Source organism: Sapajus apella, unplaced genomic scaffold (genome assembly GCF_009761245.1).
Source record: "Sapajus apella isolate SASKATOON/1434 unplaced genomic scaffold, GSC_monkey_1.0 scaffold17, whole genome shotgun sequence".
NCBI classification, from domain to species: Eukaryota; Metazoa; Chordata; class Mammalia; order Primates; family Cebidae; genus Sapajus; species Sapajus apella.
The window spans coordinates 8499771-8525804 of NW_022436957.1; the positions used below are offsets into that span (position 1 = coordinate 8499771).

Below are 26034 nucleotides of genomic sequence, written 5' to 3' on the forward strand. Positions count from 1 at the left end.
GAAATGCCATGTTCAAGGTCATTTTATTAGAAGTTGGCAGAGCCTAGAATCAGACCTGGGGCTTTTGTCTCTAAATTCTATGCCCAATCCTCTTTCAATCCACCATGCCATAGCAGCTGTTAAAGAAAATGATTTATAAAAATTATTTCTCAAAATCTTGATTCTTCACTGTGCCAATGGTTTTCTCACCCCCATCCTTCATGGGACTCTATAAAATGACCTTGGAGCCCGCGTGGACAACCCTGAGCACTCGGAAATAACTGGTAAACCCAAGACTAGCAAAACAAAATGGCAGCCTGTAATTGCTCTCAGAGGCTACCTTAAATCAGATTACCCTATCTCCTGCCTCTGGACAGACCCACTTCTGACAAGGGGTGCTGTGTAATCCAAATAGGTTTAAGATTTTAAGGAGAAGCAAAGGTGGAAAATCATATTAGGGATGAACAGGAGAGAGAATGTGACTTTACTCTTAGCAGTGAAGTGATGGGCTGAGACATGCACCCATGGCACGTGGATATAGAGCCTGTAGGCATGGAACAGCACCAGTGCAGCATGGGTGAGTGTGCACAGTGTAAATATTGTATGCAGAAACCGTCCAGGGATACATGTTCCTATTTTAGTAAAATCAATATAGGAAGTGGTTATAAATGTGCTTTTCTTGGAAAGGAGGCAGACAAATCTTGATACAGTTTTTCATGTGAGGGCAACGGTCTACTGAAGGTTCACTAAAAAATCAAGTTGAAAAAGACTAATTAGAGAAAAGGTATACAAATGTATTTAATGTGTATCCATGGGAGCCTTAAGAATGAAGTCCCAAAGATACAAGGAAAATTGTTTATTTTTATGCTATGTTCAACAAAGTATGGACAGCTATATAGAAATAGGATTGGACAAAAAGGGTCTGACCTAACACTAATTGACTGAGTGAAAAAACCCAGCAAGGCCTAGATCCTTCTTGGCCTCTCTGAGCAGCGTTCCTTCCTTCTGGGTGTGGGACAGGACACTCTGGAATAGGGGTCTTATGACCTACAATCAAACCACGTTAATCAGATAATTTCTTTATAGCCAGTTTTTACACAGACAGGGCAGAGGGAAAATTTGAGTCGGATATTTGGGTTTTATGGCTGGCTTTGGGGAAAGGGGGTTCTAGTCACTATGACCCATCGTGGGGAAGAGGGATTCTAGTTTCTATGCCTAGCGTCCAGGTAGAACGGAAGTAAAAAACAGGAGGGCAAGAGAAGGTCAAAGAAAAACTTTTGCTTTCTTTTGGGAGTCTTGTTTTTTGACCTCCAACAAAATCTTGGGGCAAGGCAAAGAATAAAGAAAAGAAGGAAGAAAGGAGCTACATATCATATTTTCTAAGCCAGAAATCCAGTTGCCCATGACAAAAGTAAGTGAACACACATGTAGAATATGCCAAAGCAATACAGTGCTTTCCAGCAGCACTTAGCTCACTGCCTTGTGCTTAAGTAGTGAGTCAGTGAGGACTACTTTAAAGCCATCCTCTGTGCCCATGTGGCACTTCACACTTGGTGACGCACTCTCAGCCACTCTTCAATTGGATCCCCACAACAAACCCTGTGAGATAGGAGGCCTTATTCTACAGAGGAGCAAACTAAGGCTGAAAGAGGAGGAATGACTCGCCGAAAGTCAAACACTTGAAAAAGCAGGGCAGTTACCATTGGAGTCAATGGAAGAGCTGAATAGCTCCCCTTGACCCAGTGTGCCAACGCGCTGTGATAAAGCACCTGATGTGCTTCTCATCTAATCCTCCAGCCACTCCAGTGAGATAGTATGAACCCGCGTTGCACAGATGAGTAAGCTGAGGCTGCAAGAGTTAAAGTGAATGGTCTAAAATTACCTGCACAGGTAACCATGGGGAAAGCGAGAACACCAGAGCCGGTGGGTACGAGTCCCAGGCTTCTGTGCTCAATTGCCCTGCTAATCCCGCTTCCCTGCAGCTGTTGTGGCTGATGGCAAGGAGGAGGAGAATGATGTTGGTGGTGACAGTAGTACAGTTCTAGGAGCTTTTGGAGTTTTGTTTTGGCTTTTTTTTTTTTTTTTTTTTTTTGACACAAAGTCTTACTTTGTCACCAAGGCTGGAGTGCAGTGGCTCACTGCAGCCTCAAACTCTTGGGCTCAAGCGATCCTCCTGCTTAAGCCTCCCGAGTAGCTGAGACTACAGGCACACACCACCATGCCCAGATAATTTTTGTATTTTTTGAAGAGACCGGATTTTGTCATGTGGCCCAGGCTGGTTTTGAACTCCTGGGCTCAAGCAATCCGCCCGCCTCAGCTTCTCAAAGTGCTGGGATTCTACGGGCTTTTCATGGTTCACTCATTTAATCATCACCACAACCCAGTGAACAGGGAGCAGTATCATCCCCAATTTACAGAACAGGAAACTGAGACACAGATAATTAAGAAGGTCCCCAGGTTTGCTCCCCTTATGAAGTGGAAGAAACAAGTTTCAAGCCTGGGATTCCAATTCAAGCAGCCTAACTCCAGAAGCCACATTATGCTATCAATGCTTTATGCATTCAACTGCGGCACCTGTGTTTGGAAATTTCATACCTAAATTCCTAATTGTTTTTACAAAAAGCTAAATATTTAAATAGCAGCTCGTCGATGAACGCTAAATGTTTTGTGTGGTCTCTGTGTTTGTGTGTGCAATTCAATACTGACTCGTTTCCAAGCAGCGCGGTGGAGATGTTTCCACATTTAGCCTCCGTGCCTGGGAAGTGAAGGTTGAAACACTCTGGGGAAATCTGTCACCTGTTCTCTGAGTCCACACGCTGCAGCCCATTCTTTGACAAGCTGTGCCCCCTGCTGGTCTCTTCGCAGAGTTGTAACGATGTGGTTCAGGAGCGATTTGGGCCGGAGCTGAAATATGATATAGCCCTGCGGCTGGCCGCGTTACAAATGTACATTGCAACTGTTACCACCAAGCAAACGCAGAAAATCTCCCTCAAATACATCGAGTAAGTGTTGGCTCTCATCTCCATTTCGGAGACAGACATGCCACCTCCTTTAGCCCAGGGGGTATTTTTGTTCTTTGTCCAAAATTGATCTTGTTTGTGGCAAAGCATTTATTCGCTGGTGGCAAAATGTATGAATATCATGCTCATTTCTGGTAGAAGAGATCCATTTCTAATTCACCTTTACAGCATTGTTAAGATGAGGGACATATTTAAAACGAAGCATAAATTTTTCAATTCCTAAAGGGGCTTGATTCCAAGCCAAGCTTTGGTCTCAGCTCTTTTCACACATTAACTTATTTAATTTTCACAACATCCCTATGAGATGGGGTAGGATTTTAGCTTCATTTTACAGGTGAGCAAACCGAGGCACAGAATAACTTGCCCAAGTCAAGTGGCTACTAATGGGGAGATACAGGATTCAAACCTAGGCAGTGGGACTCTCCATTGTGCTACAATTTGTGTGATGCATTGAGGCATCTGTGTTTGGAAACACATGTAATGCTAAAGCCTTGGACCCCCCCTCCCTGCTTACAATCTCACCTCCAAAAGATGTATAAACTAGTTAAAATCCCACTTTCCAAAGAAGCTTCTCAAGCGCTGCCTAGAAAGCCTTTCTAAATTCCACAATGCTAGGTTGACCCACTAGGGCCAAAATGGCTTTTCTCCATAAATTCGTGAGTCTTTTTGCTGGGGAGGATTGGATCTCTAACTTGCCGACTTTAACACCACTGTTCTCACAACTATGAGTCACCTGTTGACATGTAGGAACAAATCCTCATGGGTAATTTGAGAACCTAGGGCCTTCAGTTTACTCTTTCCAGATGGTTTCTCTCTCCCCCACACACGTATACATGACTGTAGCCTAAGAAAGACTCAGCTCACAAAGAGATCTCATGCTCAGCTGGACAGGTTCACGCCCTCTTCCACTCTCCTTTCTGAAGTTCCTGGGGACAGGTGAAGCTGGCTGCCGTTTGAAAAGATGGCCTGCACAACCTGCGATGATTTTCAGACAATTAGAATGCATTTATTTTCCTACTTTCTGTACTCACATTTTACTACGTTGAACATTGTATGGTCAAAACTGACTCAGAGATATCTGGCTTCAGTAAGAATCTTGAAAGGTCCATAATAATGTTCTCATTCATAAATTGCTTTGACCAACAAATATTCATTGAGCATTTTAGATAGCACTCACATTAGGACAGCAGAAAATAGTAATATGTATGAATTATATTCCTGGCCATTGAGAAACCTGTGATCTGATTGTAAAGACAACGTATAAAAAATGTGAAAAGTGATTATGTAATGATACAAGTAGGATTACAAGATAGCCCATAATAAGTGCCAAATGATGGCAAAGGACAGACAATAGGTACAAGTTGAAAAGGAAGAAAACATAATGATCATGAAATATACCATCTTAACTAGCGAAGAATATGAATGGGCAAGTGATAGGGGTAGGTTGTCTTCCTGCCCTTTTTGGAGAGGACCTGGAGCAGGAGAAATAACTGGAATCCTCTTGAGGGTCTTCACATAATTTAGAAGACACTGGTTAGACACATAACCCAGGGTAGGATTTCTATTCCGGGATAGATTTCCTAGAATTCAAAATATGAGCCCTTCTTAGAAAGGGGTTGTAGTCATTTCTGGGGAAATTGGCTCTTTGTAAACATATATTAACGCAGTCCCATTTGTTGTTTTGTTGTATATCCACACCCATGAATGATGCCTGCATCTCCATATCAATACCAGGCACACTTGAGGGTCATGAATCATACCCAGTTCCACACTAGCAGCACAAAATGTTGATGGAAGGAGTTAGACACGAACTGGCTGGGACAAAAGAGAACTGTGTGGGCCTAGAGAAATAGCCATGGAGGAGGGGAGGGACAGGGAAGAATGGTTTGGAGACATGAAAGAGTTGCATCCATTCTTCTAAGAGGAGAGAGAAAGAATGTGAGCAGATAGTGAGATCGGAGAAGAGAAATCAAAAAAGGAATGGAGAGAAATTGGTGTTGGAAATACAAACACGGACACGTGAGAGACTTTGAAGAGATCCAGAAGTCGGTTGGACAAAATGTCTATTCGCTTTCCACTGGTTCCAAATGTCTCCTTAGCATTGTCTCTAGAGAGTGAGGAATAGGTTTCTTTTAAAATGCAAATGATCAAGTAGTGTGTGTCCTGAGTGTAAATTAAAAGTTATTTCCCTAATTGGGGACTTGTCTCCATTCTCTGCCTTACCAAGAGTTCATTTGTTCCAACAAACATCAGAGCCCCATTCTGTCTTAGATAACTAATCATCACAAGAATGTGAAATTAAAGATATGTTCTTTATTGCAGAAAAGAATGGGGATTAGAGACTTTTCTTCCCTCTGCTGTGCTGCAAAGCATGAAAGAGAAGAACATAAAGAAAGCACTTTCACACCTTGTCAAAGCAAATCAAAACTTGGTACCACCGGGTAAAAAGGTATCACATTTGCATCTTAATAGAAAATTATAAAGAAAGGGGTTTGAACGCATTGTTTAAAATGTTTAAAATTAGCTCATGAATAAAATACTTAGCACCATATTTTCAGAAGCAGTAAAACTGTGTAACTTTTTTCTAACTATTAACATGTTTCTAACACTAATGAAAAATAAGTATTCATATAGAAACCTGTTTATTTCTCACAAGTTATGGACTCTGTACTGTAGTGGGGGAGGTGTGTGTTCATGTGCCCCTGCAGGAAAAGTTTGCATAGCCTCTGAGACACTGTGAATAGAAGATAGAACTATGAAATAATTCTATGTTTCAATCACGCAATTTCTTACTGCTCAGACCAGCTTAAATGCACCACAGCCAGCAAGGGGCCTTGCAGGCCAGAGGCCACATTAATTAAACCAGGGATCGTCAACTGTGACATAACTGACATTTGGGAACAGATCATTCTTTGTTAGGGAGTCACAGGGTACAGCCTGTGGATTGTGGGATGCTTAGCAGCATCTCTGCTCTCTATCCACAAGATGCCGGTAGCACGCTCCTGTGATCATGACAAACAAAAATGTCTCCAGACAATGCCAAATGTGCTCTGGGGAACAAAATCACCCCTGTTGACAAATGTTGGATTCAATCCTATCTTTGGAGGGAAGACAAAATTATTGCTGTCATTCACCATCATTAGTGTTAAAATGTTTTTATGCTTTTGTTTTTATTTTCCTTAAGTAGGAGAAACACAAAGGACATTTTAAAATAGACTGTTGGTCAGAAAAGCGAGGTATGGTTGATAGGTAATAAAAAACAAGAGACTCCAGGAACCAGAAAGAGAAGGAGCCTTAAAATACTGGATCTATAAAATTGGAAGCAGTCTTACAACCAAGAACACTTTGTAATTGATATTAGCGGGAGAAATCTGTGTGACTCTAATACAAATCATTTTATGTGGAGAATTATTTTGTCTTAGTATCTGATTTTTTAAGTCATTTTTACTGGGTAAGGCACATTTATTTCTATCCCCTCTTCACCCATGATGCTTTTTTTTTTTTTAAGTATAATCAGGTTCAACACACTGTCAGCCACCTTTGACTCACTTCCCAGTTTCATGGGAAGGATGTCTTCGATCACAGTGAGCATTCAGCTTACAGAGATGTAGCAAGATGATGCGGGTCAAGTGCTTTTTAACTTCAGTTCTGATTTGCTGGAAGCTAATTTCTATAATTGTGATTTTTTTCAAGCCTGGCCCGCTCGATAATTTAGATAACTGCTATAAGATCAATCAACCTATCCATTTATCCATCACTGTCCTTCTTCAAAGGTTGTTTTTCTAGCCAAGAGTGAATAGTTGGCTTTCAAAACAATTTGCACATGCTTTGCATTTTTGAAAGAGGGATGGATGAATTGTGCTAAATAAAAATTACATAAAGAGCAGTACGTTTAGATATAGTTAACAAATAAGTTGGCAAGTCATCTGCAATTGAAAACAGAATTTTATGTTCATTGCTACTTAATGGTGGTCTGCACCTTGTTGGAAAATTTCAACCTTAAACATCCCTGGCACATTCCGTATGAAACATAGACCTTGTTTCAAAAAAATCAAATACTCTTTTTAGTGATATGGGAACCTACATTTTTAAATCTTTGTAAAGATAACTTTTATCTGGATAAAATTTCATTTATAAATCATTCATGAAACTCAACAGATTTTCCAAGCTGAATTAATAAAACAGAGCCTTATATAGCAAGTTCAAACATTTCCCCAGAAAATTTGCAAGGACTGGAAGAAACTTGAGAGGGGAAGTATAAAGAGCCTGTTTAAAAGGCTTTGCCTAGATTGCAGTGGGTATTCAAAATGTTTCCCATAAGTCTACATTCAGGTGAGTCTCTTGTGCAGTGGGAATATATCTAGACACCTCATCTTGGTCCATAATTGCAAGTAGAAGGCACCACTCACCTCTTGAAATCTCCCAGTGAGCAGATGTTCAGTGGAACATTTTATGGTCTTGTTCTCACTTGTTGAGTGCCCTGGCACAGCATATCTATACCCATGAGTGCCCCATACATTGACCCCCTAATAAATAAGATTTGAATCTTGATGTCATGTTTCAGTCCTTCATCAGGAAGCCAAATATATAGCAACTTTATTCCTAATGAAGAGTCTTTGTCACACCCCAACTTTTCAGCAGTACAATCATCCTTCTATCTTACCCTTGTTTTCTGCTGGTCTCCAGCTGAAATGGAGTCATACCCAATGGCATTAACTAACACCTGAGTTTTCTTTTCTCTCCTCAGCTCTCTGCACTACAAGCCAAGGTCCATTATCTCAAGTTCCTCAGTGACCTGCGATTGTATGGTGGCCGTGTGTTCAAGGCAACATTAGTGGTAATTGCTTTTTTCTTTTTTTTTTTTTTTTTCTTTTCTTTCTCTCGGAAGCCACAGCATCTCATTCCACCTCTGATGATAAAAGCACATCAGCTGCGAATCTTCTCCAGCCATCATTTCTAACCAACTTCACAACAGTCTGAAAATATCAGAAGAAATGTTAAACTAGAAAATACCACTGCAGAATGCCCTAGAAAAAGAAATGTGAAGAACCAAGAGAATCAAAGGATTCTAACAATGGCCTTTTTTAAAATCATTGTGCCAGAAGTTGCTTTCACAGTAAAAGAAGAAAGACTAAAAAGAAAAGCCTTATTTCTAAAAGCATCTTATAATTATGAGCATACTGTGCTATAACATTTACTTTCTAATTATTCATAATTTATCAGAGCCTCCATTCATGTATCTGGTTCTTCTAATTGGATGATTTAGTACAGTATGACCCAGAAACACTTTCTAAAGAAAATGTAATCTTATAAAAATAGGATCGTAGGTTCAAGTTGGCATGGTGTTTCAGTTCAGTATTTTTATGTTGTCAACCTCTCTTTCTCAGCAGGCAGAAAAGCGCTCGGAAGTGACTCTCCTTGTTGGGCCCCGGTATGGCATAAGCCACGTCATCAACACCAAAACTAATCTGGTGGCCCTTTTAGCCGACTTTAGCCACGTCAACAGGATCGAAATGTTTTCTGAGGAGGAGAGTTTGGTGCGGGTGGAACTCCACGTGCTGGATGTGAAGGCAAGTTTTTCAGATGTTGATACATTGCCTTGCTGTAAATAGCTAATTTCTGATAACACTGCTGGTGTTTATAAGGCAGTCAAGTGTCAATGTGTGCAGAGCATCACAGATGCAATGTAGTGCAGAAAATAATCCACCCAACTCAGGCCTGGGGTGCTCCAGTTCTCACTGAATTGCTGTGTGGTTGGGAACAGGTCGCTATACTTCTCTGGGCTCAGTTTTTTTAATTCATACATCACAAAGCAAGATATATAATTTCTAGGTCCCTTCTGACTTTAGAATATATGATTTATAGTTATAGAGTAGGGGAAACTTTTCTGAACTAACTTTCTAGAATATATGACTCAAATCAAGAGGGGGATTTTCCCCAACTCTCTTTAGAATTCTCACTCCCTTTACTTAGGTTGGGTCCATGTGTTTATTCTTTTGGAAAAGCTTGATGTTTTCGTTCTTCTGCCTTCTCACGGTTGTTCTTCTCATATGGTAGCAATTTATACAGATTGAACATCTGACCCCAAGAATTTTACGGCCGTTCTATTTAAAACAAAAATCTGGCTGGGCGCAGTGGCTCACGCCTGTAATTCCAGTACTTTGGGACGCCGAGGCAGGCAGATCACGAGGTCAGCAGTTTGAGATAAGCCTTGCCAACATGGTACCCCATCTCAACTAAAAAAACAAAAATTAGCTGGGTGTGGGGTGTTTGTCTGTAATCCTAGCTACTTACGAGCTGAGGCAGGAGAATCACTTGAACCCGGGAGGCAGAGCTTGCAGTGAGCCGAGATCATGCCATTGCACTCCAGCCTGGGTGACAGAGTGAAACTGCATCTCAAAAAAAAAAAAAAAAAAAAAAAAATCTGAGATGGTCCACAAAGGGCAAAAGCCTACTCCCAAAAGAGAATAGGAAATAGTCCAGGTTCCTGGTGTCCACCTTCTTTTCCCAGTAGGGATGAGTTATTGGATTTTGGCAATGGCAATACTCCTATTGTTTCTATAAAGAAAAAGCACTGGAACGAAGGGCAATAGTGACTCCGCAAAGGAGACAACATCAGCCTGGAGGGTGCTCTGAGAACAGCCAGGGAGGACCCAGCACTACCTGCATCCCCACTAGGGTGGTGTGGGAGGAGTGGATTAACAGTAATTGAGAATGTGGCCAAGCACATCAGAATACACCAGAGAGCTCTGCAGTTGGAACAGATGATCGTGAAAGAATGTGGAGCTCAGACATGCTGGGTATGGCCTATGGGATTTCATGGGCTGGATTCAGAGGGTTCCCATTGACTTCATGGCAAACTGAAAATGTGAGGATAGACTTGGAATGCCCACCTACCCCACGAGCAAAGAGGCTGAGAGAAATAGCCCCATCACGGAGACAGGTGGATGAAAAGGTGAACTGCATGCAGTTATTACAGATCTGATTACAGAGATAATCTGTCCTAAACAGAAATGAGTGGCGTGCCTGGCTGATGGTGTCATGCCTGTATAGAATAATGATGTGGTGGCTTGGATGCTGAGGGGAGACCTCAAATGAAGTGGAAGGAAAGGCAGTTCAACAAGTAGTACAGGGGCTTTGGCAGGGAAGTTACATTCTACCAGCTGGGGTCATTGAACCGGCCAGTGTCCTATACCTAGGATTGAAAGGAAGAAGCCTGCTGTCTCGCTGTCTCTGTGCCTGTCCTCGTATCTACTTTTTCTTGATTATTTCTCTCTTACTTTCTCTTTTGACAAGAATATACCCTTCCTAACTCAATGAGAAAAACTGCTTCATCAAACACTTTTTTCCCCTATAAGCCCCAAATCCATGTCCAGTTGTATCATAACCTCATGGTTTCAAGAGAGTTTTAGTTAGGCCTTTTCTCAGCTCCCATCTGTTTTACCCTCCTGTAAATTTACAATTGCATTTAGAAGCAACCTTTTACTGGATCTCTGGCACTTTTCAGTCTTAGCAGTCATTTCCACTGGAATTGTACCCCTCTTTAACACTAATTTATACTGTGAACCCAAAACTTGATCTTTCTGTAATTTTCAGATTGTGAGTTCACTGCTGGTAACTGAAGTAACTGGTAACTTAACTAGTTAATTTACCAGTGTAACATGTTTAATTGTTTTTAAATGCTAAAAATGTTAATTATTTGGGAAGAAAACAATCTTTTTTCATTTCAGTATGGTTTGGGGGCCAGGTGCAGTGGCCCACACCAGCAATCCCAGCACTTTGGGAGGCTGAGGCGGGCAGATCATTTGAGGTCAGGAGTTAAGAGTCCAGTCTGGCCAACGTGGCAAAACCCCGTCTCTACCAAAAATTCAAAAATTAGCCTGGCATGGTGGCGCATGCCTGTGATCCCAGCTAGTCGGGAGGCTGAGGCGTAAGAGTCACTTAAACCCAGGAGGCGGGGGTTGCAGTGAGCCGAGTTCATGGCACTGCACTCCAGCCTGGGTGACGGAGCAAGAACCTGTCTCAAATATATATATATGTCTCTCAAATATATACATACATATACACACACACACATATATATATGTATATACACATATATATGACTTGGAAGTGATTCAAAATGTCCAGGATTTTTAGATGGTGTGTCCTGAATGTTTCTCAGTAAGGCACTTGGTGTTATCCTTGGCTTTTTCTCCTGCTTTGGGTTTCTCCCATGAAATGATTAATAGCTCCTTTTTCCATAAGCATAAATGCAGCCATTGACACTCGAGAGACATTATTAAGAATGGTAGGCTTTAACCAAAATGTTCTCTTTTGTGTAGCCCATCACGCTCCTGATGGAATCCTCAGATGCCATGAACCTGGCCTGCTTGACGGCTGGATATTACCGGCTGCTTGTCGATTCCAGGAGGTCAATATTTAACATGGCCAACAAGAAAAACACAGTGACCCAGGAAACAGGTATTCTCTTCCTGAACTCATGTAGCACTGACCTCCCTGCAAACACCCCACCTGACCATAAGGATGTTTCCTGAAAAGTTAAAATTGTACCCACAAAAAAAATCTAATGTACAAATTCAACATAAAAAGCCTTCAGATACCTCTGATGTGGGCTAATTGTTAAAAACAAAAATGCTGATTTCTCAGCACATTTGACATATCACTCAGAAATGTCAACCTTGATTTTATTATCGTGAAAGTCTCTATGGTTGGGTTTTCATGGTGTTACTTTTACAGAGGACTAGTGATGGAATGCCCAAACATGACTTGTGAGCCCCTGCTTTAGGGCTGATTTCTCCTGGAGGTGTCCTAGGCCTGGTGTCTGGGAGCCTCCTCCCTGTAGTCAGACTTGTTAGGCACGTCACTTGCATAAAGAGACTACCAGGCAGGCTGTGTGTGAGCAACATGGCTGTTTATTCAGCTGGGTGCAGGCAGACTGAGTCTGAAAAGAGTCAGTGGAGGGCGGTAGGATAGAAGTTGGTTTTTTTAGGTTGGGGCAAGTGGTCAGTTAAAAGTGGTCATCTATTTTAGGGAGGGGAAGGGCATCACGGATGCATTGTCACAAGGGTAGGGGTCATCTATTACAAACAGGCATGATTATAAGGGTGGGGGTTATCAGTTACAAGCAGAGGGGCAGGGAGGTAAATTACATAGTTATAGGGTTGGGGTCTTGAGAAACCCAATGTCCAGGGGCGAAATTCCTCAAGGCTGAGCAGGAACAGTGGTTGCAGGGGGAGAGCAATTATTAGTGGAGGCAGGAACAAGTTGTTTGTTTTACTTCTTTCTGTGGTCACCTGGTTACTTGTGGTGACTTCAGACTTTCTGGCTCCTGGGGACCATCCAGAGGTGTACGTGCAGGTCACCAAGGCTATAATGGCCAGGCTTGGACTTGGAAGCCTGGCATTCTCATCTTTTCATATATGTATAAGGAAAAAAGTTAGAGAAGGGAGTAGAGGCGATGTTTCTCATGGCTTCTTTGAGCATAACAGGGCGCTGCGCAGACACCTAAAAGAAAAGCTCATGATTTTTGTAGTTTAGTAGGTGTTTAGCCAAGTCCTTAGAAACATAATAGCTTTTAGATGGGTGGTGATGAAGTCTTGAGCCAAGGTCAGAATAGTTTCCGGTGTAGGGGGGTGCTCCAAGAAGATTTGGATGGAAAGGGATATGTGCCACGCTGCATCTTGACATTAGCTGGGCTCTGCCTGGAGCTCATGAGTGATGGATTGGTATTTTTCGTTGATCCTAGAAGGGTGAAGACTGTGAAATAGGGTTGGGGAGATAAGACAGGCAAATAACCAGGAAGAGTTGCCAAGGCATCTTATCTTAAGCAGCTGAGAGGTCCGGGGACGGGGTAATATTGTGAGGTTGTTAAAAGTAGCATTTGCCATATAGAGTGATTATGGATGGCCTGGATACGGTTTTATAGGATTGAGAGACTAATCGGAAAACCCAAGGTCTGAATAAGAGAAGGAAGACAGGTATTAAGGGAGTAAGGACTGGAAAAAGTCATGTCATTCAGCTAGAAAACGGCCAGGTCGATTTGGCGTAGTTATTTGCCTGATAGCAAATTTTGGGGCTTTGCCTTTGAGCCTTTTGATATTATTATAAACTATGCCAGACTGATTTAAGTAAAAACAGCATTCCTTATTTAGAAATAATGTTGTGACAGAGGTAGTGACCCCTGCTCTGCCAGTTCCAAGGCCTACAGTGGAGGCTGCAATCCCTATTCCCACGAGTAATGGAACGAGCTGGATGACTTTTTTAGTAGGTGTCATTAGGGGGACAGGCAGTTGTTCGTTGCTACTGGCAAACTGGATTCTAGGAATAAGGAAGACTAAGTCACAGGTGCCTGTCCGGTTAGTAGGTAGACACATAAAGAGGCCTGGGGCAAGGCAAAATTGAAAATGTAGGGTGACAAGTTGGGAGGGATCCTTGAAAGAGGAGTTAGATACCCAAACTCCTAAAGATCTTGCAAGGACAGCAGCAGTTAGAGGTTGAGAGGGAGATTGATGGGGTAACAGTAGTGGAGACAGTTTGATTTTCATCATGTATGAGGAAGCATGTAGTATTAACGAATAGTCTGCTGCTAACATTTGTAGGGCCAGGTATGAGTAAGCATGAAGAGGGGCTAGGAGAAGAATCCAAGGAACAGGGAGAGAGTGGCCAAGGACGGAGTGAGAGAGAAGGTGCTGACCTAGACGATAATAACTTAATAGTTTTGAGGTTACTAGTAGTGATAGAGGGTTTGTCAGTAAAGCAAAGTGAATATGCTCCTAAAGGCATATTAACATGTGTGTCAGGGCTTTGGAGATGAAGAGTAAAGCCGCACTTAGAAGGTGGAAGATTATCCAAGGGAATTCCAGTGGTTCGTTGATGGGAAATGCATAGAGGAACTGGAGTGGAGATAGTTGTGTGCGGAGTGGAGTTGATATGAGGTGAGAGTTGCTGTAAATAGTTGCAGAGAAGTATAGCAGCTTGTTGGTATGAAATGTTTGAGGATGTCTTCATGAACTCATCTAAGAAATAGAGAAGCTCCATGGGAGGGTAGAGATAGGGACTGTTAAAAGAATTGCGGAGGTGTAGGGAGACAGGAGAGGTAGCCTGATCGCTGGAAGGGCAGGAATAGCGGTTTAAGGAGAGGAGACAGGGAGATGCAGAGCCAGCAATTTTTTTTTGCCAACAATGGGTTGGAATCAGTGAAGCCAGAATGGGTTAGATTGATGGTATGTTGAAGGTAATTAAGAAGGGATAGGGAGTGACAGAATGGGACAGAGTGAGCAGAAAAGTAAAGAAGAGAACTTTATTAGGGTGGAAGAATTGGAGTGTCCCTTGCCATGTAAGGTCATTTATCCACTCAAGGAAGAAGTCAAGGGTGGAAGTTCATGGGTAGAACCACAAGATGTCAGCTAAAATGGTCTGGAGGAAAGCGGTGAACCGGCAAGGCAGCAGATGTAGGGCACGTAAAATGTAAATGAGAAGGGCAATCAGAAGTATGATTAGACAGAAAGCAACAGAAATAGAGAAGTTGTGATGTGTCCATCAAGTTTTAGGGGTGACTGTGCAGGGTCCTGTTGCAAGTAGCAAAGTTAAGAAAAGGATTCCTGTCAATGTTAGAATATAATCTAAACTCATGTGTGGTTTGTGTCTACTCTTCAGGAATTCGAGTTAGCTTAAGAGAAGTAGAAGAGAGTACTCGCAACTTCCAAGAGGAGGCGGATGGCCTAGGCTGGTCATCGGATGGACACAGTTTAGTCCCAGACTGGCGAACCCAGTGGGGAGGGTCTTGTAGACAGACAGCAGTTGGGGTACCATAGACAACCAGGTAGAGACCCTTCCACCGAGGCTGGAGACCTGGAGAAGTTACATCCTTGACCAGCACTGATCCAGCTAAGGTGTCCTCATAAGGCCGGGTATCTGGACTGGGTAAGACGCAGCTTGCTGAATTTCCTGCCTAGTTTGTTAGAGAACTAGAAGATAGTCTTCAAGAGGACTAGTGTCTGGGAGCATGTTAGGCCCAGCAAAAAGGTACGGCCATATTAGAGTTCAAAGGGGCTGTATCCTGTGGGTTTTCAGGGAGTGGCATGAATTCTGAGGAGAGCAATAGGTAGAAGGGATACCAGTTCTTTGTTAGTTGAAGGGTGAGTTTGGTTAAGATGTGTTTTTAGAAGGCCATTAGCTTTTTCTACTTTCCTGATGACTGAGGGCGGTAAGGGGCATGGATATTCCATGGAATGCTAAGGGCCTGAGACACTGCTTTGGTGATTTGGCTAATTAATGAAAGCAGGGCCATTGTCAGATCGTATGGAAGTAGGCAGGCCAAATCAAGGAATGATATTTAACAGACAAATAACAGCAATTGCCTTTTCTGTTCCAGTAGGGAAGGCTTTAATTCACCCTGTAAAGGTATCTGCCCATACAAGAAAATATTTGAATTTTCTGATATGAGGCAAATGAGTAAAGTTAACTGCCAATCTTGTGTGGGGACAAATCCCTGTGCTTGGTAAGTGGGAAAGGGAGGAGATCTTTAAAATCCCTGGAGATTGGTAGAGTGGCAGATGGAGCACTGAAATGTAATTGTTTTAAGGAGGGACTTGCATGAAGGGAAGGATGTAAGAGGTTCTAAGAGATAGGCCAAATGCTTATATTCCACATGAGCATGGTTATGAAAGGAAGAAAGGACAGAGTGGGCTTGCAAGTCAGGAAGAAGGAATTTTCCTTGATTCAAAACCCAACTGCCTTGAGTGGGAATTTACCAGTAGGTTAAGGGTTTAGAAGGAGAGTAAGTAGGAGTAATTGATGAAAAAAGAATATATTGTCTGCTAAGAGGGGATTTTGGTGCATTTGCTGCCTTCTTAACTGTTTCATTGGCAAATGCATTTCCTTGGGCAATGGGATCTAAATTTTTTTGATGTCCTTTAGAGTGGATGACTCCAGCCTTGGCTGGGAGGAGAACAGCCTTAGGGAGGGCATTTATTAAGGGGGCATTGATAATAGAAGACCCCTGCTTGGTAAGAAAACCTTTTTGCCCATCTGGCAGCATGGTGGTGTAGGATGTGGAAGGCGTATTTAGAGTCAGTCTAGATATTTACATGTAGTCTCTTAGCACGAGTAAGAGCATGGGTTAAAGCAATGAGTTCAGCTTGCTGAGAAGTGGTAGAGGGAGGGAGTGTGGCGGCCTCAATGATAGATGAGTGGGATACAACCGCATAACCGGCTTTAGCCAACTGACTGGGCTTTGAAGAACTGCCATTAATAAACCATGTTTGGTATGGGTCTGGAATGGGAAAGAGAAATATGTGGAAACGGGGAGGATGCTATATGAATTAGAGAGATACAGTTATAGGGTTTGGGACTTGTGTCTATGTGTGGTATTAGATGAGAGGCTGGATTAACATCGGGGCTGTGTGCAATAGTCACGGTGGGAGTGTCGATAACGAGTGAATAGAGTGGATAAGATGTGGGATGGATAACAGATGTAGGACATGCGAAGAGGATACTAAAGCCTGAAGACTGTGAGAGCTGTACAGAGTGAGGCAGAGGCTGCAATTTTGAAGGCCTCAGGAAGGAGTAGAGCAGAGGCAGCTGCTGCACGCAGGCATGAGGGCCAACCTAGGACAGTGAGGTCAAGTTGTTTAGACAGGAAGGCAACAGGACGCAGACCTGGCTCTTGTGTAAGAACTCCAACTGCATAACGCTGAATTTCAGCAGTGTATAAGGAATAGGGTTGGGTTGGATTAGTTTAGCCAAGAATGGGTTAAGGATTTTGTGCAGGTGTTGGAAACAATAGATGCAATTAAGTGGGGCAGCCAAGGGAGCAGGAGGAATAGGCAGAGAGGTTACACGGGATACCTTGGAAAAGGTTATTTACTTTAGAAGAGAGTTAAGGCAGCTGGGGGTGGAACCAGGCAATGTCTTGGCACACAGACAGGATGGATGGGGAGGTGGGTCCCACACCCTAGGCTTAAGGTAGGGGAACATAAGGGGAGCTGTTGAGGGAGGTACGGGTTCTGGGAGGAGGGAAGCAATGATGTGTGGCTGGAACCCAGGAACAGTTAAGGAGGCAGACAATTTTGCTAGGATATCTTGGCCTAACAGAGCAACTGGACAAGTGGGGGTGATTAGGAAAGAATGTGGAAAGGAGTGCTGGCCTCGTTGACACTAGACTTGGGGAGTTTTGAGAGGCCTGGGGGCCTTGCCGTCAATTCCCACAACAGTTATGGAGGCCAAGGAGACAGGTTAGCATGGAGTGGGTGGGCCCTGCCTTAAGAAGGGGACGGACTTACCCACCACCATAAGAGTTACCTGAAGCTCAGCCTCCACGCTGGTCTGGGAGGCCTCCGAGATGTTCAGGCAGCATCAGTCTTTAACCACCACGCCGAGGAGCAGCGACATGAGTTGGACAGTCCCGACTTCCAGTGGGGGCCTGCACAGACAGCGCAGGGCTTAGGAGGAATCCCAGGCTGCGGGCATTCCTTGGCCCATTGGCCAGGTTTCTGACACTTGAAGCAAGGTCTGGGAGGGGCGGCTGGACACTGGAATCTGGGCGCTTTGAGGTCTTTGTGAGCCAGTAGTGTGGCTGAGGTTTGTCTTAGGACAGAGGCAAGCAATTGCAGTTCTGAAATGCATTGCCTCTTGGCAGCTTCCTGCCTATTGTTAAACACCTTCAAGGGGAAGTTAATTAATTCTTGTTGTGGGGTTTGATGGCCAGATTTTTATTTCTGTAGCTTTTTTAATGTTAGGGGATGATTGGGTGATAAATGTTTTTCAGAGGTGAGAGAAGTAAGGATGACATTTATGTTACTCCAGGTGAGATAATAAAGAGAAAGGAACATGTACCCTAACCATGCCGTCGGCTCCAGCCACCTCTCTAAGGGGGAATTTTGGGGCAGGAGCAGAGGAGTTAGTTAGCCCCTGGCTAAACTGTCAGCCTGATGGGGTATGAGGTGGACAGGTCATGGGAAGGGCATAAGGAGGTGGGTTGAGGGCAGAGGAGGGAGGCTCTGAGGGGTCGAGGTTACGGCCTGGATTAGGGTCTGGTTCGGACAGGCAGGGAGAAGAAAGGTCAGAAGGGTCAATGGACAAGGAGGATTCTGAATCACTGGCAGAGGTAGGAGTGGATGGAAGGGAAAGAAGGAAAATTTGGGATGAGTTGCATTGAGAGCAGAGACTAGGGAGGGATTGGAATGTAAAAAAAAAAAAAATGCCTGGACATAGGGAATTTCAGACCATTTGCCCATTTGTTGACAAAAATTGTCTAGGTGTTGCACAATAGAAAAATTGAAAGTGCCGTTTTCTGGCCATTTAGAGCCATTGTCCAATTTATATTGTGGCCAAGTGGTATTGCAGAAAATAAGACCCTTAGGTTTTAGGTAAGGTGAGAGCCAGAGAGGTTTGAGGGTTTTTTTTTTTTTTTTTTTAGAACACAGGCTAAGGGAGAGGAGGGAGGAATGGAGGGCAACAGAGACAAGGAAAGTGAATGGAAAACCAAGCAGCTTAGCAGGCATCCCAGACTAAATCTTGGTCTGTATCTAGGGTGAACTGGTCAAAGGGGGTGCCCCCACATTGATCTGTCACCTAGGAGTGAGTGCAAGTGAGTGACCAGAGCAGATGTCTCTGCAATGATCAGTCACCAAGGGAAGACTGTCTTCCCGGTTCTGGGGAATCTAAATGGGATTTTTTCTGGTCATGAACCTCACAGAAAGTCCTGTCTTTCTTGTCTCCACTGAAATGGAGAGGAAAATGAAACTGAAAGGAGAAGGAGGCTGACAGGTAGTGAGAAGGCCTAAAGAGAAGAGTGGAGGCAAACTGCTTACCTGATCTGAGGATGGTGAGTGGATCGTGGGCTGGTCTGATGAGCCTGGGTCATAGGAATGTCTCTTCACGGAGGGAGCACAAGGAGTAGGGACAGGCGGTTTGGTCTCCCGTAGGAGTTTCCCTGTCCCCGGTTTTGGCACCCAAACGTTAGGCATGTCACTCGGGTAAAGAGTCCACCAGGCAGGCTTTGTGTGAGCAACATGGCTGTTTATTCACCTGGGTGCAGGCGGGCTGAGTCTGAAAAGAGAGTCAGTGGAGCACAATGGGATAGGAGTTGGTTTTATAGGTTGGGGCAAGTGGTCAGTTAAACGTGGTAATCTATTTTCAGGAGGGGAAGGGCATCAGGGGATGCATGGTCACAAGGGTAGGGGGCCATCTATTATAAACAGGCATGATCATAACGGTGGGGGTTATCAATTACAAGCAGATGGGAAGGTAGGTAAATTACATAGTTACAGGGGTGGGGTCTTGAGAAAGCCAATGTCCAGGGTGGAAATTCCACAAGGCTGAGCAGGAACAATGGCTGCAGGTTGCAGGGGAAGAGCAATTAGTGGAGGCAGGAACAAGTTGTTTGTTTTACTTCTTTCTGTGGCCACCTGGTTACTTGTGGTTACTTCAGACTTTCTGGCTCCTGGGGACCATCCAGAGGTATACGTGCTAGTCACCAAGGCTATAATGGCCAGGCTTGGAGGCCTGACAAGACTTACTTATGCCCAGGATTCTGGGAACTTTACAAACAGGAAGACGTGGTTATTGCCTAGCACTTGGACTTGGGGGCACGAGAAGAGAATTGAAGCCATCTTGGATCCATAATGGGAGCACCCAGATGGCAAAGACATCAAATAATTCAATTCAGTCACTTGACAGAACAAAAGGACCCCCACAGTGAGGACAGGGAGGGCTGCAAATGTTAAATTGATTATTCCTTTGATAGTAGGTGGTTTTCATTGGTTTTAGGACATTTTTTCTTCAGTTATTTAAGCATTTTCCTTCATCTACAGTGGATGCTTAGTAAATGTCACTGATTGATAGACAGATGCCACCATTCTAGGCACAGCCCCTGACTGGTTAAAAAAATTATAGCCAGAGGTTCCATAATTGGGGTTTCCTTTAAAAGAAAGTGGGATTCTTAAAAACAAATTTTACTGTTGCATCTCTTTTTTTCTCCCCCTCAACCCCCCGCATTTCTCAGAGAAAATGAAGGGAGGAAAAAAGAGAAGGATATTCTCTCACTGTTAAACTGAGCAGAAACATCAATCTTTATTCCATAAATATATTGCAATATGTAGACACACTCTCACATGCATACAGACCCACACACAGTTTACTATGATGGCCAGTGAGTGGAAGCAGCTCAGACATAGAAAAAAGGAAGCCAGAAACAAGGAGAGATGGACAAACCATGTTAGAAGGCAACACTTGGACTTTTCAAGTCAAATCAATCTGAGCTTGAGTTTCTTCATTTGTAAAATGGGATTAAAAAACTAGCTTGCAAGGATTAGAAAAAAACATCTAGGTACATCATCTAAAATGACTCTATAAATAACTGGCAGTGAAAGAAAAACAGTGGCAGAAAGAACTGAGAATGACAGAGATGCTGGGTGCAGTGGTTCATGCCTATAATCCCAATACTAGGAGGCTGAGGCAGGAGGATCACTTGAGCACAGGAGTTTGAGATCAGACTGGGCAACAAAGGGAGACCCCGTCTCTACAAAAATTATAAAAATTAGCCAGGTGTGGTGGCACATGCCTGTAGTCCCAGCTACACGGGAGGCTGAGGTGGGAGGATACCTCAAGCCTAGGAGGTCAAGGCTGTAGTGAGATAGGACTACACCTCTAAAAATTAAAAAGTGATAGAAACACATAAACATTTACAAATAAATACAGAAGGCCAGGTGTGGTGGCTCACGCCTGTAATCCCCAGCACTTTGGGAGGCCGAGGTCGGTGGATCATGAGGTTAGGAGATAGAGACTACCCTGGCCAACATGGTGAAATCCCACCTCTGGTAAAAATACAAAAATTAGCAAGGCATGGCGGTATGCACCTGTAGTCCCAGCTACTCAGGAGGTTGAGGCAAAAGAATTGCTTGAACCCGGGAGGTGGCGATTGCGCCACAGCACTCCAGCTTGGGCAAGACCGTCTCAAAAATATAAAAATATAGAAAAAGAATAAAAAGGAGGTGACAGGTATTCACTGGGTTTGGCAATAAACTTTTTTTTTTTTTTTCTGAGATGGAGTCTTGCTCTGTTGCCCAGGCTGGAGTACAATGGTGTGATCTCGGCTAACTGCAACCTCTACCTCCCATGTTCAAGCGATTCTCCTGCCTCAGCCTTCCAAGTAGCTGGGATTACAGGCATGTACCACCATGCCCAGCTAACTTTTGTATTTTTAGTAGAGACAGGGTTTCACCATGTTGGGCAGATTGGTCTTGAACTCCTGACCTTGTGATCCGCCCACCTCTGCCTCCCAAAGTTCTGGGATTACAGGAGTGAGCCACCATGCCCAACAGGCAGCAAACATTTTTATGACCACAGGTTTTCATTGAGCTAGGAGATTTAGAGCAATTTAATGCTGACCTTTTAAATAATTCCAGTGTGAAGGCTGGGCACGATGGGTCATGCCTGTAGTCTCTGCACTTGGGGAGTCCCAGGTGGGTGGATCAGTTGAGCCCAGGAGCCTGAGAACAGCCTGAGCAACAAAGTGAAACCCTGTATCTCCAAAAGAAAATTTAAAAACTAGCCACGTGTGGTGGCATACACCTGTCGTCCCAGCTACATGGGAGGCTGAGGTGGGAGGATCACATTAGCCGGGAGGTCAAGGCTTTATTGAGCCAAGCGCACTAGTGCACTCCAGCCTGGAAGACAAAGCAAGATCCTGTCTCTAAAAAAAGAAAAGAAATTCCAAAGAGCAGTTCAGCAATTTGACACAATTGTTTTCTATTGGAAAACCAGTTTTTGGCTTTTTATTTTCAAACTGTAAAGTTTATCTATCTTGAAGATCAATCCTTTCTTCACAGACTATAAAGATTGTAGCGGTGTATGAAGAAATCCAAACCTACTATTCTAAACATGGTTACAGTTATAAGGGTCTCCACTCTGTCCGATTCATAGTGACCCACAATATAAGGTTTAATAGAACTGCAAGAGGCAAAAACTTAGTAACAGAAAGTATTATTATTGTGGGGAAAGAATGGGACTTCAGTCTCACCATCATGTCTCCCAGTTTCAAATACCTTTCCCCATTGTCAAAGACAGAGGGCTGGAGGTAGGTGGAGAGAGAGAGAAGCAAGGATAAGAGAAAGAGAGCACACTCCAAAAAGAAACTGAGAGACCTAGGTTGAACAGCAGTCTTTGCCTAGCATACTCTAATGGCTAAAAGCACTCTTCTCTTCAGAAACTCCCAAAAGATCTGAGAGTCAAGAAATACAGAACATAAGTCCCATCAGCCTAGGTCTTCCCTAGTTCATTCTCTCCTTCCACTCTGTAGGAGACTGGGCTACAGAATAGATTCCAGCCCCCAACCTACATTCTTCCATGTCTCCAAAATTATTCCAGGAAGCCAAATCAGTAGATCCTTCTGGGAAGAAGCCAGATTGAGCACATTTATTTTTTGAGACAAAGTCTCGCTTTGTCTCCCAGACTGAGTACAGTGGCATGATCTCAGCTCACTGCAACCTCTGCCTCCTGGATTCAAGCAATTCTCCTGCCTCAGCCTCCTCAGTGGCTGAGATTACAGGCACCCGCCACCACATTCAGCTGATTTTTTGGTATTTCTTTTAGTAGAGATGGGGTTTCACTATGTAGGCCAGGCTGGTCTCGAACTCCTGACCTGGTGATCCGCCCACCTCGGCCTCCCAAAGTGCTGGAATTATAGGCATGAGCCACCGCACCCAGCTGCACATATTTTCATCTCACCTCAAATTGATCCCAGACCTTAGTCAAGATCTCCAATAAGAAAGAGCCCTCATGTCTTCTTCTCTATCCTGAAAATTAGCCTTTAACCACTTTCAAAATCCATGGCCGCACATAGGTATACACCTCTGGGTTTTAGGAGGGTCTCAGTAAGTATCCATCAACTTGCTTTGAGCCTGCTGACCTATTCAGCTTTCTCGTCCATCTAAACCAGAGTTGGCAAACTATGGTCAATGGGCCAAATCATGTTCTTGCAAATAAAGTTTTATTGGAACTCAACCCCGCACATTGTTTTACTTTCCTAAGGCTGCTGGAACAAATTCTCACAAACTTGGGAGCTTTACACAACATAAACTTATTCTCCCACACTTTTGGAAGCCACGAGTTCAAAACCAGGATGTTAACAGGGTCATTCTCCCTTGCAAAGGCTTTAGTGGAGGGTTTCTCCTTACCTCCTCCCACTTCTGGTGGCCACCAGCGTTCCTTGTAGCTGCGTAACTCCAGTCTCTGCCTCTGTCTTCACATGGTCATCTCCTCTTCTCTGTGGCCCAAATCTCTCTCTGCCGTTGAATTTAGGGCCCAGGCAGATAATTAAGAATAATCTCATCTCAAGATCCTTAACTCTGCAAGACATTTTTCCAAATAAGGTCACATTCACAGAGTGGACATATCATTTGGGGGCCACCATTCAACCCATACACCCATTTGTTTATGTAGCATCTATGGCTACTTTCATGTTAAAACAGCCAAGTTGAGTAGTTGCTCAATTGAATGGTTAGACCACAAAACCGAAATATGTACCATCTGCGCCTGCCTTTACAGAAAATGTTTGCCAAGCCCTGGTCTAAAGCTGCCTTACAATGCAAGTTTGCTGAACTACTGTTCTTCCCGCAACAATCCACACTCACACACACACTTCGCCCCACAGGCACACCCAGTCATAATCTAAATTGTTGTTTTTAATAAAATAATGCTGAACCCCCAACAAGGTTTATTTATTGTAAGGTAAGATGCAAATATGGCCAGTGTATAATTCAGTGTCTTCAAAATTTTATCTCTTACTGTTCATGAAAATACATGAATTTGTTAAAATGACCCTGAGAATTGTTCAGCATTAAGTCCATTGCATGATTTGTGGGGAGAAGAAACCTCTTTGGTAAAGCTGTACTTTTCCCCCATATGTCTTGCACATCTGATGTCAGTTACACAAACTTGTGCTATTTGAGGGAACAGATGGGAGAATAGTATGGCCCTAAAATTTTCTCAGAACAGTGCCTCTGGAATCTACAAGGCAGTATCAACAGAATGACCTAGTTCTCTGTCTTGTTAAATATCAGAGCAAATCCCCACATCAAAATCCCAGATTGAAACACCCTTGAAGAGCAAACACAATAATAGTATTTCAACTGGGGTTTTGTCATTTTAATTCATGAGGAACATCAAATCTTCAAGAGTTCCCATGATACAAATAAAAATGGAAATTAATCTAAATATTAATTATGCCTAGAAATTACAGAGCAAAGTACATTACCTGTAACCACTCCACCTTATGCATTTTATATACATACACACACTAGCATGCATACTGACATTTATACATGAATATTTTAACATCCACTAGGATATCAAAAAACTGAAGATAGAAGTTTTATAGGATCATTATAATATGTATGTTAATTTCCTAAAAAAATATATGGTAAACCTGTGACAATCTTTGACCATCTGTGAACTCAGTGAGGAAAACATTCATTATCTTCTTCCACAAACTAGGGAATATTAGATCTCACTTTACAAACAAAAGGAAAATCTATTTTCTGAAATAACAGCCTACTGAAATCTCACCTTTAAGGGTTGTAAAAGGCACGTTGTATATTCACATTCGTAGATATAAATGAAGCCTTTTAATAATAGAACCAAGGGTTAGATGGAATTAAGCTATACTTCCCTACCCCCAGATGATATTACATTTGATCAAATAGCAATTCTCGTTTATGCAGTATCAATATGCAGTATCAATTTTGTTAAGGTCGGTTCTCCTAACCCAAGGAATTCTTACACCGGAATTGACAAGTACTATATTTGGGTAGCTGTAAACCTGTATTTACACAAGTGATGCTACAAGGCATGAAATTAAAAAACAGAAACGAGCCCCGCCCTCCACCCAGAACCAGACAGCACAGTAATGTGTCTTTGCATGATTCTTTCTCTTCAGGAACTGAAAACAAGGGGAAGCATAACCTCCTTGGTCCAGATTGGAACTGTATACCCCAAATGACAACCTTTATTGGCGAAGGGGAACAAGAAGCCCAGATAACATACATAGATTCAAAGCAGAAGGCGGTGGAGATCACAGACAGCACCATGTGTCCAAAAGAGCACCGGCACTTGTACATAGACAACGCCTATAGTTCAGATGGACTTAACCAGCAGCTGAGCCAGCCCGGGGAGGCCCCCTGTGAGGCGGACTATAGAAGTCTAGCTCAGCGGTCCCTATTGACCCTCTCAGGACCAGAAACTCTGAAGAAAGCACAGGAATCTCCGAGAGGAGCTAAAGTGTCCTTTATTTTTGGAGACTTCGCCTTGGATGATGGTATTAGTCCCCCAACTCTTGGCTATGAAACACTACTAGATGAGAGTCCTGAAATGCTGGAGAAGCAGAGAAATCTCTACATCGGCAGTGCCAATGACATGAAAGGCCTGGATCTCACTCCAGATGCAGAGGGCATCCAGTTTGTGGAAAATTCTGTGTATGCAAACATAGGCGATGTGAAGAGCTTCCAGGCCACAGAGGGGATTGAGGAGCCCCTCTTGCACGACATCTGTTACGCAGAAAACACCGATGATGCAGAGGACGAGGACGAGGTGAGCTGTGAGGAGGACCTCGTGGTGGGGGAGATGAACCAGCCGGCCATCCTCAACCTGTCTGGGTCAAGTGATGACATCATTGACCTCACATCCCTACCCCCTCCAGAAGGTGATGACAACGAGGATGACTTCCTGTTGCGTTCTTTGAACATGGCCATTGCCGCACCCCCACCTGGCTTTAGAGACAGTTCAGATGAAGAGGACTCCCAGACCCAGGCAGCTTCCTTCCCTGAGGACAAAGAGAAAGGCAGCAGCCTGCAAAATGATGAGATCCCCGTGTCCCTCATTGATGCTGTGCCCACCAGCACTGAAGGCAAGTGTGAGAAGGGACTGGATAATGCCGTCGTCTCCACGCTGGGAGCTCTAGAGGCTCTATCCGTGTCAGAAGAACAGCAGACCAGTGACAATTCAGGTTCTTTCACAATTGTTACATTCATTCACT

The 26034-nt window shown here is 43.5% G+C and overlaps 1 protein-coding gene across 7 annotated transcripts in view; it reads left to right on the top strand.

The window, feature by feature from the left end:
* FRMPD4 (FERM and PDZ domain containing 4) overlaps positions 1–26034 on the top strand; it is an 895030-nt gene that overhangs the window by 861847 nt on the left and 7149 nt on the right. For all 7 annotated transcript variants that reach the window (XM_032285792.1, XM_032285788.1, XM_032285789.1 and 4 more), the window contains 6 exons: positions 2845–2981; positions 5322–5448; positions 7747–7836; positions 8387–8569; positions 11324–11462; positions 24940–26004. In XM_032285792.1, coding sequence (XP_032141683.1) covers positions 2845–2981; positions 5322–5448; positions 7747–7836; positions 8387–8569; positions 11324–11462; positions 24940–26004 — 1741 coding nt within the window. The remainder of the gene's footprint in view (positions 1–2844; positions 2982–5321; positions 5449–7746; positions 7837–8386; positions 8570–11323; positions 11463–24939; positions 26005–26034) is intronic.